General features: G+C 39.8%; 1 protein-coding gene across 1 annotated transcript in view; it reads left to right on the top strand.

Annotated features, from left to right (window-relative positions):
* The window catches only part of MTX2 (metaxin 2), a 21,827-nt gene extending 8,403 nt beyond the window's left edge, over positions 1–13,424 (top strand). Inside the window, exons 3-9 of the mRNA XM_026852892.1 lie at positions 5,035–5,107; positions 8,148–8,224; positions 8,965–9,057; positions 9,787–9,825; positions 10,236–10,361; positions 11,016–11,092; positions 12,914–13,424. Coding sequence (XP_026708693.1) covers positions 5,047–5,107; positions 8,148–8,224; positions 8,965–9,057; positions 9,787–9,825; positions 10,236–10,361; positions 11,016–11,092; positions 12,914–13,124 — 684 coding nt within the window. The 5' untranslated portion in view covers positions 5,035–5,046 and the 3' untranslated portion in view covers positions 13,125–13,424. The remainder of the gene's footprint in view (positions 1–5,034; positions 5,108–8,147; positions 8,225–8,964; positions 9,058–9,786; positions 9,826–10,235; positions 10,362–11,015; positions 11,093–12,913) is intronic.
* The last annotated feature ends 4,050 nt before the right edge of the window (positions 13,425–17,474 follow it).

Genomic DNA, 17,474 nt, shown 5'->3' with positions numbered 1-17,474 from the left:
CATCTCCCTTATTCTGAGGAACTGCAAATGCTGTAGTATTATGGCAATTACTGCATGAGAATCCTAGGTGCTGGAGGAGATCCAGGTTCTGGCCTACAATAGTCACCCTGTTCATTCTGTGCTAGTACATTTTTTTTTCCAGAGGAGAAAAGAGCAGGAAATGTAATGCTGTTCTTTGGAATTGCAAGCATCTTTGCAAAACTATGACAGGCTGTGTTCAGTTAAGTGTCTTGTTTCTAGTTTTGCTGTTACCGCTTTGCTTACCATTTTCAGGTGAATTTTTGCAGGAGCTTGATTAATTAGCTTATGTTTCACTTGGAATTCAGTTGGCCCCTTTCAGTCCCTTTTTAAGTTGATCAGCCAAATTTACGGTGTTAACAATAATCTCTGATGTACTAGAATAAGCCTGGACCCTTGATCTTTCAGATTGCTCAGCTTTTGATGCTGTGTCTTTGAAGGGGTGTTGATATCTTCATAAATCTCAGCAGAACTGCACTGGGGTGGTTTCAGCCTTCAATCTCTTGCCCTTCACTCCAAAAGCACTCAGAGGAGCTGAGATCACTCCCATTTGTTGATAGTTTCTCTCATAAGAAAAGCAAGGGTTTACTTGCTTGTTCAAATATTCAATGCTCTGAGCTGGAATAATCAGTGTTCTACTACATCTTTTATCAGAGTTGGAAGTCAAGGCAGTCTGATGCCATCTGCACACCAGATGTGCTGGTTCTTGACATTCTACATGAGTGGTCAAAAAGGGAACAAATCCTCCCTTGATCACTGGGCTAAAGCGTTAAATGAGATAAAGACTCACAAAAATTGCTGCTTTGTCCTATATTGTCTCTGTAGGATTTCTTTGATCTGTGCCAATCTCAACTATTTTGGTAATAGCTCATGCCACTTACTGTCTAACATCAGTTATTTTCTAAAATCTAATTTATCTGGTTGAATGCATCAGAAAAAGAATTTTCTGGCAGTGGATATTTGTAAAAATGCATTGTTCATGATCCTTGTCCATCTCTTTTTCTAAAAGAAACCATAATTTCCATAAATATGAAATGCATTCACTGTGCTCAAAAAGTCAAAAACACCTGTGTTGTTAATAATTTCCAAAGCCTGTCAGTTACATCAGTGAAAGAATGTAAGTACTCTCATAGCAATGCAAATTGTAAGGCTGATTTCTTAGGCTCAGCTTTCATAGTCTGGGATAATACTGTCTCCTTTTATCAGTTGATGTGTATTTTTTAGTCAACTTGAAGGCTATCCAGTGGACCATTAGTTTAAGCTGAAGCAAGAAATGGATACTGACCTACTTTTCTAGGTAACGATTAGTTCAGCAGTGTAGATCCAGTAAGGATTAAACTTCTTTTATATTGTGGAGCTTTCCTTCATTTTCCTGCAGAACAATATATAAGGAGCACTTAAAATTTAATAGGTCATGCTTTGGATACAAATTACAACTCAACGTATTAGTCTTTTAATTCCCTGGGTTTACATCTTTTTAAAGATATAATAGCAGTTTTTAATATTTTTTTTTATTTTATTTTTAGGTTTATTGTATGGCATTAAATGATTTTGTCTTCAACTCTTTCACTGTTCTGTTTTCTCTTGGTTTTGTGTTTCATTTCTATTTATCTGCTAATCTAAGTCGATGCTAAATATAGACAAAGGTGAAGTGGAATAGGTGTTGGCACGTGAGTACTGAAGGGGGTTTTTGGCACAGGCATTGTAAGGCTGCTGGAGAGGCAGCTCCACTGGTCAGTGTTTCTGAACCTCACAGCAGGACTGCTGGGATGAATGCAGAACTGGGTGGATTTGCCCAGTTTTAATCCTAAATCACTCTTCAGTTTCTCAAGCTCAGTCCTGGTCTCCCATCTATGAAGCGTTCATCAGAACTTAAGATGACTATTCCAAGGAAGTTTTCTTAGGTTTTTTTGATTTGGTGTTTAGGGTCTTTAAATTTTTTTTTCCAGATTTTTTTTTTAACCTCACTGAGGGTAGACTGACTTATTTCTAAGCTTACTAGAATCTGCAGTTTATTATGCAGAGTAGCAAATGTTTTTATTTAGTTTGTTCCCACATTATATGTCAATTCTAGTTCAGCCTCCTATCTCCTCTTTCCTTTATGAAATGCAAAAAAGGCATGTGGATGCAGTGTGTTTGCATTTCTGTGATATCAATATGGCAACGTATTCTCAATCCCCTTTGCAGTAGGCCAGAGTCTGAGGTTGAATTTCCCTGCCAAATGTAATAGAGGTCAATATTCCTTGGTCTGTGGATGTTTATTGAGAAGGAGAGAGAGAAAGGTCAGGTTCAGATTTTTGATGGAAACTTGGCTGAACTCTTCACATTGAAAAGATTTTATTTATAGTTTAGCCTCTATGCTGAGGACTTTTTCAGTCACCAACTGTGGTTTTGGTAGAAACCTTGTACTGTGTAAGAGCCAGTGTACAATATGATGTACAGTAGGCAATAATTTGCTGAAGCAACTCATGTAACCAAAGTATTCTGTGCCAGTGAGTCTCCCTTTTGACACACTGATACGAAAAAGTAAAAATATTTTTTTTGCTTAAATGTGTCTCTGCACTTAAAAGATTTTCAGTTATTCATGTGTTGCCCTAACTCCAGTGCAGTTCAGACTTTTTTTCTTCTGAACTTGCAGTGAGAATAGTACATGGCAGTTAGTTACAAAATTAATCTCTGGTTTAATGCAGAATTGCAGAGTTAATATAGTGCCTTACTGTGAAAGAAATTCATTTGGGAAGCCTACACCAAATGAAGCCACTTATTTTTCAGATTAAATTCAACAGCTAAGGATTAAGTAGTGTGGTATAAGTTCACTCCTCTCCTCCCAGCCAAAGTTGAAGTTCTTTGGAGCTGTTGTTTGGTGCCATCAGCTCCACTGCAGCAAAGTAGTGTTGAGATGATGCTGTTAGCTACTGGTAGAGATTTCAGAAGAACAATGTCTGTGTACCAGCTGAGTTAGAGTGCATGTTTTTGGTGGGTTAGATCGTCTCCAACAATGGCATAGGAGCATGTATTTAATTTAAACCAAAGTCTCTGTGTTCTTGTTTCTTAACTATTTCTGAAGAAGCTGCATTTGAAGCCCCAGTTTGGGCAGAGTCATGCTGCCTATAACAGTAGCTGAAACAGCCTGGACTTTGCCAGGTCCTGCAGAGCCAGCAGGCAAAGGAGAAGAGATCTAGGACTGAGACAGACCAGTGCATTAAATTTCTGTTTAAGAATTAGTCCTTTGGGTATTCCTGCTGTTGGCATGGAGTTTGGGATGCTAAGACAGCAAGAGCCTCAATTTTTATTGGACTCTGATGGGTGCACAGAATTAGAAAGTGGGGTGATGTCAAATGTGGCCTGTACCTTGTATTTTCTTAGGGTGATAGTTGCATCCTTAAACAGTAATAGAGATTCTAGTGGGGTTGAAGCACTCTAGAGACCAGTTTATTGCTAAATAGTGCAGGACCTGCAGTATTTGGCTTATGTTAACCATGACTAGTACCCTCTCTCTCTATATATCTGTCTCTCTGTCTGCATGTATATGTGTATTGACTCCCAAGCAGTGCTTTTAAGTTAGAGTTAGGCTGAGGAAGTCAGAAGATGTAGAACCCCAGGTTTCCGGTGGGTTTTGCAGAGCCTCTGCAGTTCTGAGGCGGGCTCTTGTCAGCTGTAATCAATGTCTTGGGTAGCAGTTTGTGACCATAGTTCCTTGCTTAAATTGGGATTTGGATAATTATGTCATCTAAACCTGCAAGAGCCAAATGTCATAATGGACTGTGCAGTTCTTGGATTTGGTTGGAAAAGGACCAAAACTTTTGGCTTTTTTTCCCTGGATTGGGTTAGAATTTGGGAATAAAGGACTTGAAGAGTGCAGGAGAGAGGAGAGGGGCTGTTTGGGGTATTTTTGTTTTCTTGATGGATACTATAGAAGCCAGAAAGTTAGGAACAGGGCTGATGCCAGTGTTAGTTCATGCCTTATGGTCACATTTAGTGCAGAGGTGAGCAATCTCAAGGTTAAAGTTTAGGTTACTTTGATGTCTATGATTAGGGTCTGAGTATCTAAAGCTGTGAGAGTGCAGCTTACTGCCAGATCCTGCAACCTGAAGAGCTAGGAGGAGGCTCATGTAGAAAGTGCTGTTTTGCAGCAGCATTTTTTTTCATGGCGTAGGCTTCTTTCTGTTGGCTTTTATCACCTCAACCCACTGTGGATAAATAGGTATAATTTTGGAATCTGGAATTGTGACCTGTCATTATTGCAAAGACAAAATGAACGATAGGACTTAGCTGAATTGTGAGAGACTCTAGAGATTAAGAGTTACCTTATTTGCCATGTTCTGTCCAAATTGCAAGTATTTTTCTTGGTATTTTGTTACTTCAGTGGAAACACACTAAAGATTTTGTGGTGATGGCAGGTGCTGACAAAAATCAGTATCTTCCTGAGAATGCTTTGAATCTAAGGTTCTAGATAGAAACAGTAAATTAACCAGTTATGTTCTCCATGATTCACATAAATTAAAGATGATAAATACTTTCTCCCAAAGCAGACTTGTGCTCTGACAGTATCATAGAGCAAAACTTCCAGCAGCTATTGTAAATATAATGTGGGAAGGTGCTACATGTGTTTTTCAGGTTACACAACGTGAACTTGATTAGCCAGCTTTAGCCAGAACCAGTAAGTACTATGATTTTCAGGAAGGGTAAAATGTAATTTTGTACAGCCACAGCATTAATTGTGTCTGTCAGATACTGCTTCTTTGCTCATCTTGGAAAAATGGTAAAAACAGATGAAACTTCATTGGAAGAATTCCAGTCAATGACTGGATGATAAACAGTTGTCTAAGGAAGTTAAAAACCCCCTGTTTTTCTTTCACCTACCCTTCTTTCTTCCTAAAAAAGCAATATGCAAGGAGCTGTACTTCATAAGCGTGTGCTGGGAACTAGCTAAAACATAGTCAAATAGATTGAGAAGAACACGCTTGTTTGTCACTGGTGTATTAATGCTTTTTAAATGTGACGCTTTGTTTCCAGGCCTTTCTGCAAATGTGCAATCTGCCAATCCGGGTGGTTTGCAGGGCAAATGCTGAGTACATGTCCCCATCTGGTAAGTGTGGCCTTCATTTAGATTACTATGTTATACCTCCATTTTGATACCATGGCAACTAGGTCTTGTCTTGCTGATAACAAACAGTCGGTCAGTGCTACCATGTGTGGGTTACCTTTCCCCCCTCCTCTCCAGTGCAGTTTCTTCTCTGCAAGCAATTAAAACAGTCAAATGCAAAGTAACGATGGCACAATGTGTAACTGTGCCTGTGAATGCAGTCCCTTTATAAAGCATTCAGATAGTTCATAATGCCTGGTGGAAACCTTCTCTCAGATGCCTGAGCATGGTTGTGTCCTGAAGCAGAAAGAGGTTTCTAAAAGTGGCTTTATTCTTCATCCAGGGAATATTCCAGTGAATGCTGTTATATTTTCCTATTGCTGAGGTCAGACAACACCAGAGAAGGAGTATCTTTTGTTACTCTATCTGGGAGATGATTGCCAGGATGTTGATACAGGAGGAGACTGAAGGGTCCGTTGTCGCTTTTAAGGGTGATGGGCAATTTTAAATCTTTCTCTGATCTGTGAGACTGTCTGGAAAAAAATCCAAACCCACCACCAACAAATTAAATATTAGAAAGGTAGAGAGCATACCTTTTGCTGGAGATGTCAGGTTGCGTAAAAACATCCAGAGGTTGGCTTCAGAAGGTTGCCTGAAAATCAGAGAATTGCTGAATGCAAGGTGCAAAAGTGTCAATCCTCTCACTCTGTCCCAGATTTTTATTGTGTGAGGAGTACTTATTTACCGATTACCTGGCCCTGGCTGATGACTGCCACATGGAAGTGCTTGTCAGTATATGTTTGCCAGCTGTATGGGTTCTGCTGCTGCTACTGATATTTTGGTCAAAGCAGTGGAATTTAAAAAAAAAAAGCAGTTGCTTAGCAGCAGTGAAAAAAAAGCAAAATATGGAGGTGTCTAAATTACTCCTTAGTAAATAAAGGTAGCTTTGAAAGGCTGAATCCATGCACAGAGGAGCATCCTGCATGTGCAGGAGTAGGACTATTGCACGCTCTTGCTTCTCTGCCACTCGCACCCCATGTCCACATGCTGGCATCTGATGTTGTAATTTGGGTCTGAACACTTAACTTCTGCTGAAAACGAGGGGGACAAGAGGGAAAATGATACTGCTTCAATTTTAAATGTAGGTAGAAATACATTTATTCTTTTTGCCATTACTCCTGGAGTATTTATTTTTATTCACTTGCCCCATTTCATTTCTTTATATTGGTTCTGTTAATGATAATTCAGACAAGGTTTTCATTTGTTCCCTTCTTCCTCCCCACCACCCTCTGTCTCACAGCAACAGCAGACAAAGATCTGCATCTCATCGTTTTGGGGGGAAGGTTATTTATCTCATAAGTTGTTGTAATTACAAAACCCATTTGAGGGAGTCAAAAGTATGATACAAAAGGATTGTCTTGATGTGTGAAGTACAGTCTGACTGAAACCACTGAATTCTGCAGCAGAGAGGTCTGTGTTTCATTTTGCAACATGCAGCATGTGGATGCAGGTGAAGCCTTTATTGGTGTGATGCACTTCATTTATTACCCTTAGGCTGTTTGAGCCAGTGAGAAGTGAATCTCATGATAAAAACCATGGCTGAATCTGCTGTTTGCATGAACAGTGTTAGAGCCAGGATGAAAAGTAGGGGTTTTTATGTTTCAGTGGAAAGGGTGAATGTATTGCTGATAATGTATTTGGAATCACACAGGTACTGATCTTGCTCTTTGGGCTGTCTAACGAGAGCAGTTTGCCCACAGCAAGAGGTGGGAAGGTAAAAGGGTGCTGTGCCCCACTGCACTGGACAGGCTCATTTACTGCCTTTGGTCTTGAGGATATTTTCAGTAATACAAAACATCCATAATTTATCTCAATTTTATGGATTATTTCAATCATGAAAATAATCCCCAAAGATTTAGTCTTAAATATAAGGTTGATGTTTGTCAGTTGCACTTGGATGAAGAGTTGCAGGACAAGCAACCTGGCTGGAACCTTCCTGGCAGAAGCCTTCAGCTTCACATGTTGAGAGCTGGGAAAAGGGGCATAAGGCAACTCCTGCTGTGCTTCATGGCTTGTTGTGTGTAACAGGGCTTCCTCCTTGTATCTCTGCCTGCCTTAAATGTTTGGCTCAGTTCTGCATGTAGGAAAAGTTACCAAGCAGAGAAGGTGGTGCGTACAGACTCGGAAGCCCTCCGTACCCCCACAAGTTCCACCAGTGACACAGTCATTTCCCAGTCTCCTTTTGAGGACTGGCCTTGCTCCATGCTGGTCCCTCAGGGCTCCGTTTCTAGAAGAGAGTGTTGAGCCTCACTAGTATTAAGCTTTAACCCCATTTTGTTTCTGTGATGAAGCAGCTCCTTCCCTCTCCCAGCCTCCCAGATAGTGAAGCTTTGGGTCTCATACAGTGAACCTCTTCCTGACCCCAGGCCCATAGGGGCTCAAAAATGCCGGCTCACAACTAGAGAGTGGAGACTGGGGCAGCCAACAGGAGCTGGCTGGCCCAGCCGTTGGAATCTGAAGGACCAGGGGAAGGAGAGTCAAGACCCAGCCTTGCTGAATGTGTGTTTGTGCTTCTCCCTGCTTGCTTTCCTGGGCACAGTGCCACATCTCCTGTCATCCTTTCAGCAGCTCTTTCCCTGCCAGTGTGTTAGAAGGGAGGGTGGGAACGCATTGTGTTGTAAAACTAGCTAAGGGCTCTGTCTGCTTTCCTGGGATTTCCCAGCTGTACTCCAGAGAAACACTGAATTAAGTCTTTCCAGCAAAGCAAAATCCATTATTAAAATACAAGTCAATTGATCTCACTCGATAACTTTGAAATATACAGTTGTAAATACTGCATGCAGAGGAGGTTCAGGAGGAGGAAGGTATTTGTTATTACAAATGTTTGCTAGGTGAGCTGTATATGTTAGAGCTTTATCTGTGCTGATTTGAAAAAAACCACTAATGTTCAGGTGTACCTGGAATATTTAATTGCTTTGAAAATTGTAAATAATGTTTTACAGGTATAAAAAGCTCTTACTAAAATACATTTCTCATTTTACAGGCAAAGTACCCTTTATTCATGTGGGAAATCAAGTAGTATCAGAACTTGGGCCCATAGTCCAGTTTGTAAAAGCCAAGGTAATAGTACATTGTTTTCATCAGTTAGTGAATAGCATGTTAATCCTGCTTAGCATTGTGCTGATTTGGTGTGCTCTTCTGGAATGTTACTTAATTTGTTAAAACAGTATAGAAATCTAGTGCTCTTTTAAAAGGAAGATATCCTGGAATAGGAGTTTGTTGAGATGGAAATGTTTTTCTGTGTCATTTACTCAAATTCTGGAAGTAAATTCTATGCAAGATAGTTGTGTATCAGTGTCAGTTTCTGAGACTGCTTTTCTACATGCCCTGTCTCTGGACCTCAGAGCTCTTAAACCCAGACCTTAGTGGTTTAAGTCCTTGGGTGTCAGATACAGTTCAAATGTGCCTTTTCTCCCCTCCCTGCCCCCCCTGTTAAAAAATACTGTCTTTTCACTGAGCAGTTGATAAAGCTATATCACAGATGTAAATTTGTGTTTACTTCTTGCCACAGAGATATATTAACCAGGAGGCTGTGTGCTCAAACTGTGTTCATCTATAACTGATAATAGTTTATGTTTCTTGTTATGTTATATTACAATGGTCTCTATTTCTAAAGGATATTGTATGTAAAAATTGCATATGTAATTTGTTATTGAACTGTGTAAGAGATCAGGATCTGAGCCAAAGCTCACTGACTTAAGAGGTCCTTGGATCAGGCATTGCTGAATATTCCAATATCCTTCCTTACATATGTGTGTGTCTCTTTTTTTTTTTTTTTTTTTTCCTCTTTTCCCCATTAGGGCCATTCTCTCAGTGATGGGTTGGATGAAGTCCAAAAAGCTGAGATGAAAGCCTACATGGAATTAGTCAATAATATGCTCTTGACAGCAGAGGTACCGCAAACCATAGTAACTCCACACACATAAGTGACTATAGGCAAGAAGGCTTTAGGATTTTTCCCTATATTGGAAATGCTGCATATTCTTAGAATAGGTTGACAACTTTTGAGGTGAAAGGAGGCAGAAATAAATTCTCTGTACCCTGTGGACTGCTTGCTATAGTGTTCCTGTAGACACAAGCTACATGTATGATTCCCTTTGCCTTGCTGAAGTGTGTCATGTAGCTGGAGAAGTAACCTTCTGGAAAATGCCAGTGGTTCCTGGGATCCTGCCCCAGCCCAGAGCTGGCCATCACTACCCCACTACCACCTTCCACAGTGCGCGTGCTTCACGCACCTAGTGGGAGGCTGAGATCCTCTGCGGTTTGTCTTTGTGGCTGGTTAAGGTGACGCAGTCCCAGTGTGGGAGTGGTGTTGGAAATGCTGGCGAGCTGCAGGTGGCTGAGGAGCTGCGGGCTGGTAACCGGGGCTCTGAGTTGTGTTCTGTGTGGGCAACACGAGTGGGCCTTCGGTCTCGGCTTGGTCCTAGTGCTGGTGAAGTAACGACTAGCAACTGGGCTTTTGCCTTCCACTTTTAATTTCATTTCTACATTCAGAGGTCTAACAGAAAGAATGAAATGAAAATGTAATCTAATATAGAAAAGAAAATTCTATGACTGAGAAATGATTGTCTCTGCATTCTCCTTTATTTGGAAGTTTTAGTAAGTGTTCTTTCTGTTCCTAGCTCTATCTCCAATGGTGTGATGATGTTACAGTAGAGGAGGTGAGTGGTTCTGCAGCATTTATCATAATTAAAATTTAATGAGAAAACACTTTTGCTCACAGTTGCAAGTCCCTACTCATAAATGAAACATTGAGGTTTATACCATTAATGTTACAGACTTTTCACTTTAATTTCGCTTGCATATACATTTTAGGGAAGTTATGTCATTACTGGAGGTAGCTTACTGCAGAATAGACATGGGGTTTGTATGTGTTTCTGAAGTAGTAGTTTTAAATGGTTATGCTGCAAACTGTAAATTCTGTGCAAATAATTACAGCATATCACACAATTCCCTTTTTCTTTTACAGCTCCCTTTCTGATAGAAATATTTCAATATTGGCTATTTTGTGCATAGAGATATCTATATTTTCTTATATGATAACACAGTACCTTTTTGTTTCTAAACAAAGATTACGCACCCAAGGTATGGCTCCCCTTACCCATGGCCTCTTAACCGCATTTTGTCCTATCAGAAGCAGTGGGAGGTAAGGCGAAAGATGAAAGCCATTGGATGGGCTGGAAAGACGCTTGAACAGGTCAGTATGAAAAGGGAAGCTTATTTCTTTACTCTGTTCTATTTTTCTTTTTTTTTTTTTTAAAAAAAAACAACAAAACCACTTTGGAGAGTAACACTTTCTTCAAACAGATGTAAAAATATATTCTGTACTCAAAACGTTATCTGGAGTCAGGTATTTGCTTCTGCATCAATAAATCTTAAATTATGTGCAACCCCATGGGGTGGGAGGAAATATGTTTTACCATGAGTGTACATCTCCACTGATGTTAGTTTAGGCCATAGTCCTGAAAATAGGTTGTAAGTTATGGCCCCTAGTTCCTGTATGGCATTAATAGGCATGCGTTGCAAGACTGCAGCTTCCCTTGTCAGAGGTCTTAAAAACAAACAAACAAAAAAAGTGAAGCAGTTTTAAGGTATAAGTTAGTAACTTTCATTAAGTTATAAATTTTATGGGAAGCACTTACTCAGAATTGTCTTACATCAAATGTTAGCTTAAGTAAGACTTAGCTACCTGCCTACTGTGTAGGTTTAACTGTCTTTAACAGCTTTGGTGTTCCAACACTGTATGTTCCTTGTTCCCACCATCAGTGCGAATAGAGTAAGTAGGTTGTTTTCTGAAGTGTTGGTTATTTCCTGACAACATGGGTCTTTTATCTCTTGTGTGTTTTGATAGGTGCTTGAAGATGTAGATCAGTGTTGTCAGGCTCTCTCCCAGAGATTAGGAACACAACCATATTTCTTCAATAAGCAGTAAGTTACTATTTCCTGAAATATTACATCCAGGAATGTGAGATACAGATACATATATCCACATCCGTACATACATACATAGATGCGTGTGTATCTATATGAAAACATTTTATTTTAATGCTGCATGATTAGTTGCGGACATACAAATGTGTGACTGGAATATAAATAGGAAATTTCAGAATTAAGTAATTGAAGGTTTTAAAAGGAAAGTTTGTGTAAGTTTTTTGTTGTTGTTTTGTTTCTGTTTATGATTTAGTTTTACTCCTGCTTGTCTTGTCTTGTCTACCACAACTTAGGTAGGCTACAAATGTACAACTTCATACAGTTAGTTTCTTATTAAAAATGGTGCATTTAAAGCTTTATTTGTATTTCTTAGGTAACATTTCCTGCTAGGTACAGGTTGTGAATGTATGTCATGCTGTCCTGACCAGGACAGCTTGTTTTGCTTTGCTTAACAGCAGGAGCAGTTCTGACTGAACTGAATGAGAATGAGGGTGCCTGTGAGTTGCAAGAACTGGGGGAGAAGCTAGCCTTGTATCAACAAGGGATCAGTTGCAAAGATATAACTAAGATTCATGTTCCCAGGAGAAAAAAGAAACAACCTGGCCTTTGTGGATGTCCTCTGCTTTCACCAGTTTCTTCCAATTGCAAACCACTTTTTTTTCCCTCTCCAATAATTCACTATTTTGGAAGCATTATGGATTTAAATAACATCACATTAGCTCCCTCTTGTCTCCTGTGCATAGACCAGACTAGAAATGCTTAAGACTTCAGTTAACTACATCTAGACAGGGAAATGTCTTCAAAATGCAGCACGTGGTCTTGGTTACTTTTCTGCATGTGTCTTTGCATAAATACGCATTATAGAAGACAAGTTTGAATTGCATCTTCTCAAATCAGTCTTAAACATAGCAGGTGTCTGAAATATTACTAAGAAAATATGTGGTTTTGGTCCAGTATTTTTCAGTCTGTGACTTCTGGGAATCTGTAGGAGATAAATAAGAAAAGCGGCCTGTTGCTGACAGATATGTGTCCACATCTCCACTGGAGAGTTCTTAGTGATCCACAAATAGAAAGGCAAAAAAATCATCAGGTAGAAAACCCTCATGCTGCTTACCTTGAACACTAGTAAAGAAGGACTTTTAAATTATTAATATATTTGAAAAAAGAAATTTATTTGCACATGGGCTACCTATGTATAAAGGTCCAAGATGACGATTCAGAAGGTTTGTACCTAAGATAAGGTAGGACTGAAAACATTCAGTAGACCACTGTTTCCCAAAATACATGTTTTCTTTTGTGTAGTCTCCTTTCAAAAGAGATGTTTCCAGTTGCTGTCACCCTGAAGCTCCTTTTCCTATTGGTCGAATAGTTCCTCACTGCTGAAAAGCACAGAAAGCGAATAGGGGTTGTATGCTCTGCCCCCCCCCCCAAAATTTTCTTTGCGTGATAATAGCTGAAGGGTGGTTTTATACATGTGCAGAGGAGAAAAAAAAAAAAAAAAAAGACTTAATAAGCATTTGCCCTTGTTCGGAATGAAGAGGTGGAGCATGGTCTGACACTGGATCAGTAACTCTGTCCAATCTAAGAAGTGTTACTTCCACATTTCTGAGCTACTAAAAGCAACAGATGTCATACTGAGAACTAGCAGTATGCTTATATACTGTATACACAGTTTTAATGCATTTGGGAAGTTCAGTGTTGCCTGATTTCTTCCAAATTCTTAAACTGCATAGTCAACTAAAAGTCAGAACAGCAAGGTTTCATTGATCAGGGCTTGCCTTCCAAAATATCTGTTCTTTTTTCTGTTTGCTTTTACAGACCAACTGAATTAGATGCTCTGGTATTTGGACATCTGTTCACAATCCTTACTACTCAATTAACCACTGATGAACTCTCTGAAAAAGTGAAAAACTACAGTAACCTTACAGCCTTTTGTCGGCGAATAGAGCAGCAGTACTTTGAGGGTCATGATAAAGACAGCTCCACAACTGTTGCAGCCCGATCTGCTAAGAGGTCCTTACTGAGATAAACATGTTGTGTGGTGGCTGGGGTGGATTGCATTTCAGTTTGGGGTTTTGTTGTTCAGTTAATTGATTTCTGAGGATGAAAATGTGTGTTAGCTTACTGAAGCTGCCAAATCATTCTGGAGCAAGAAAAAACTCTAAATGCAGTTTTGCATTGTAGAATATCCTGTGTGCATTTAACCTGAAATGACTGTATGGGCACTTCCATTTTCATAGCCTGTATGCCCCTTGCTCTGAAGTGACCTTGGAAAAATATTGTATCTGTATTAAAAAAATAAAATACTTGAAAAAAAGTTTCTCTTTGATCTTTCTAAATGTCTTACTAAGGTTTAGGTCTATGTAATTAATGTCTGCGTAGTTAATGAGTGGCATTCTGTTGGCAGAACACCTGGAAGACAGTTGTATGATAAAGTAGTTAGAATTGGTAAGCTAGGAATGGAAGGACTCATTAGGGATCTTAAGTTTGCCTGCCTCAGCCAAATTTCATTCAGAAATTGGGTGACAGCAATGTCTTGGAGCCTTGCAGCACACAAATGATGTCATTTTATTCAGTCAGCTTTTACTTTATGTCAGAGTAGCTCCTGGCAGTCATTACTACTTATCTGTGTCCTGCCTCTGCTTTTATTTCTTGTTCACTGTTGGTTTTTAGATTTACACTTTTTATTTCTTCCTAAAATTTCCCAGTTTTAATCCTTAGCTTGTCTTGCACTTTAAGAAATTAATTTGCTAGGTAAGTGTCTGTGTCACTGTTTCCCCTTCCAGTATGTTAATGTTGCTTCTGAACTTTGGTGTCCTTGCTGAGGTGGGTCATGTAGCAAAAAGACTTAGTATGAGCCTGTGGCTGGCATGCCTTGGTCCTTCTGCCTCTGTATTATCCTATGGCACAATAACAGCAGTAAACAAAGAAATACTGTAGTGCTCCAAAAACCCTGGCAATGTGGAACTTTTCAAGGGAGAGTTCTTGTGTGTTGGCAAGGACTTGATGTGACTAGTATTTCTTCCAATGCACTAAATGGCCCCACTCTGTTCTGCTTTCAGTTGTACTTGACACTTCCTAAAGCACCAACAACCCCTGGAATGTGTTGATGACAAAAACAGTTCCTGGGCACTTGGGAAGTCCTGGGCAAAACTGGGAACCAGATCAGGCAGCTTGACTAGTTGGAACCGTTGTGTTTTCTTAGTCAAAAGTCTGTATTCCATACTATACTCCTCAGTGTCAAAATACTTAATGACTTAAGCTTGTTATGCAATGGTCATGAGATTTTTGGCTGCCATTTCCTTCTCTCTTAAAAACTGAACAGAATGCAGCTGTGTATCTTGGACTGGACACGTCTCCCTTGGCTATGTGGCTGATGAACCACTATTGCTTATTCATTCCTACTGTGGAATTCAGCAGTAATAATTTTCCATTCAGCTTGACTGGAAATTAGTGCTGAATTTGTACTGACTGCTGTTTGATACAGGAGTCTTACTGGAGTCAAATCCATATAAGTGTAAATGTGTGATGGGGTCTTGACCTTGTATCAAGTCACTCTTGCCAGGAGAGGAAAATTGCCATTGTCCTGCATTTCAGTCTTAAAATTTCGCACGTGTATGTTGAGTATCTTTTCAAACTATAAGCCATGAGCTCTTGACTGCTTAGTGACAATTTCTGCTATCAAAGGGGTCAGTAGCTGAGAACCCAGATACTTCTTTCAAATCTGCTTTTCTGCATTAATGCAGGTTCTGGAAAAACTGAAGAATTTGTTGGGTTTTTCTTAGTTTGGAGAGAATACTGTGGTATACACTACTTCGATAGACTCTAATAGTCTCTAAAGCTAGCAGTGCCAGGGTGATGGGGAAATCCTATGTGAAAACTGAAATATCTTAATCGAGAGCAATTAAACTTGCCTTTTACCTCTGCTATCTACAGACCACCATTCATGAGTAAAGATTTTAACCTAGCTTCTGTGGGTTTGGCAATGCTTCCGCTACCAGTAGACTGAACTACAGAAGTAATTTACTTAATGGATTTCCAAACCCATCTGTGCACAGGTACTAACTTACACGCAGTCTGAAAAAGTGCAAGTGGGTATGTATTCCTCCTATTTCAAGGCTGCAGTGCCCATTAGCCACCTTGTAACCAAATTTTAGCAATTGCTTTGAAACAACATTGAATTAAACCATGTTTTTATTTTTAAGCAAGGTTTCTGTGAGGCAGAGCAAGCACTGGTAATACAACACTTTGAATGCTGAATAGCTAGTTACTGCAAATTTTGTGTGGTAACATATAGCAAGCTTTATAATAATTTCAGAGGATAAAAACAACTCCACTGAGCTAGCAGTATGCGCTAACTTACTTTGCCTCATCTAGAAAATAAATGCTGTGGAAGTGGTTTGGCAAAAGATACTGATCTGTTACAAACAAAGTTTGTGTAAATCCATCTGAGCTACTCAGACTGCACTTGTGGTTACAGAGACAGGCAAATTACATGGAGTTTTTGATATCGAAGTGAGAGGACAAGCAGAGACTGAGCTCTGGAAGCTAAACTGAATAGTTTCCGGACATGTAACCACCACTTGTTCCTTGTGTGTGGTTTTCATAATTAATAAAACAAAATTTAAATGGGAAAAAGCATTCCCTTCTTCCTTGGCTGAAGAGCATACTTTCTATACAGCATCTTTGCCACAAGGCTGGTTTGTAGTTTAGGCTGCACCTCATTCTAGGTGATACCTAAACTTAAAACTACAAGGAAAATCTTGGCTTTGCTATCAGTGTTGAAAATAGTGATTAAAATCCTAGGCAAAGGACATGCTTTGTACTTCATAATTAAAAGAAACATTAAGCTTTTTTGTTTTTTTGTTTTTTTTTGTTTTAATTACGTTGCTAGCATGACTAGTGCTACTGAGCAGACTGAGCTGAGCCCCAAGGACCAAAACTTCTAAGCCAAGCTTTAACTCTTGGAAGCCACAATCCAATGAAGGACACATACTGATTGTTCCTGAAATGCTGTGCACAGCTCAAGAAAAAGAATGAAAATTTGAAACAAGACCAGCAATAAAACCGGTTAAAGGTAGAAAAAACCCAACCCAACCCCAAAAACCTTTCCAGCAAGGGGATTGTGCAAGTCAACCAACCTGCCTTATCCAAGGCCACATAGAGGGCTTGCTGTTGGTCTGAGTGGCTCTCTACTAGACAAGGCTGTGCAAGCGCAGTCTGTGAGAATTCTACTCTTGGGCTGTGTGTTTTTTTACAAGATCTTCCATGACTGAAGCACAAGTGCTGCATTAGAGGCAGAATCGTACTGGGAAGGCCTATGGTGTTTCATGTACCAGGACAGTGCAGATGATTATTTTCCTTCCTAGCTTTTCAAGCTCAAAAATCCCAGAAACTATTTTGGGTGAAAAAAGCAGACAGCTGGAACTTCTGATGTTTCCTAAAATTAAGATGAAAATTAGATTTCTAATAGAATGTGAGGAGCAGCTGCACCGTGGCTTAACATCATTTGAATATGCCCCACCATGAACTGCAGGAGTCACTCGTCATAAAAGCTTGTAACTATAAGTGAATAGACATTACCGATTCTGAACAATGTATAAATCACTTAACAGTGGTGGTTTGCTCCTTGCAGTCTTCTACAAATTAGTAGCTTCATATGGAGATGCTCAGGTTGAGCTAAATGCTCCTTGGAAAGTAGCAGATACTTTCCTTTCCTGATTGAGTTAAAACAATTGGGGTAGTCCTGGTGAAAACAGGGCTGCTCCTCCATTCCCAAGATGCTTCTCTAGGGATGTGGAAGGGACTAACTTTGCTCAGCACAGAACTTGCTCATCAGTTACCTGGTGGTGTCCTTGCTGGATTTGGGTGTCTGCTTCTATCAGAAAGGCACATGGTGCCAGTTCCAGACATGGAAATCTTGTTTGCCTGACCAGTACAGCACTGTACACATAGCTAAACTGTGGCTGCCATGTACCCCATGCCACTGCATGCACAGCATGAAAAGTGTAGCAACCACCCTGTTCCACTACAGGCTGTGGCAAAACAGCTTGTGATTCAAAAGTGGCCAGGATTTCAGCCACACAGGCTAATTTATAGTATTGGATCATGGTTTCCAGCTGACAGCCTTTCCTGAGCCTATGGTTTTCCTGTCCCTCTCTGAAAAGCTCCCCTTGCTTGACTGGGGAGTCTCTGATGCTACATTTTTATGATGTTGTGATGAGATTTCAAGACAGACATTATGTGAAGGAGCTTCAGTGGTAGCAGCTTGTGCTAGGATGTATCACTCTTTGCATATCAGTTAGTAAAAATTATAGTATTTGAATGGTGTTAATGAGATATTAATCTGCTATTTTCTCTGGCTTTTATCTCCCCCCCC

The sequence above is a fragment of the Athene cunicularia genome (genome assembly GCF_003259725.1).
Source record: "Athene cunicularia isolate RWA chromosome 7 unlocalized genomic scaffold, athCun1 chr7_part1, whole genome shotgun sequence".
Classification (NCBI taxonomy): domain Eukaryota; kingdom Metazoa; phylum Chordata; class Aves; order Strigiformes; family Strigidae; genus Athene; species Athene cunicularia.
Note: the sequence above shows the minus strand (reverse complement) of the source record. Positions and strands in the feature narration are given on the sequence as shown.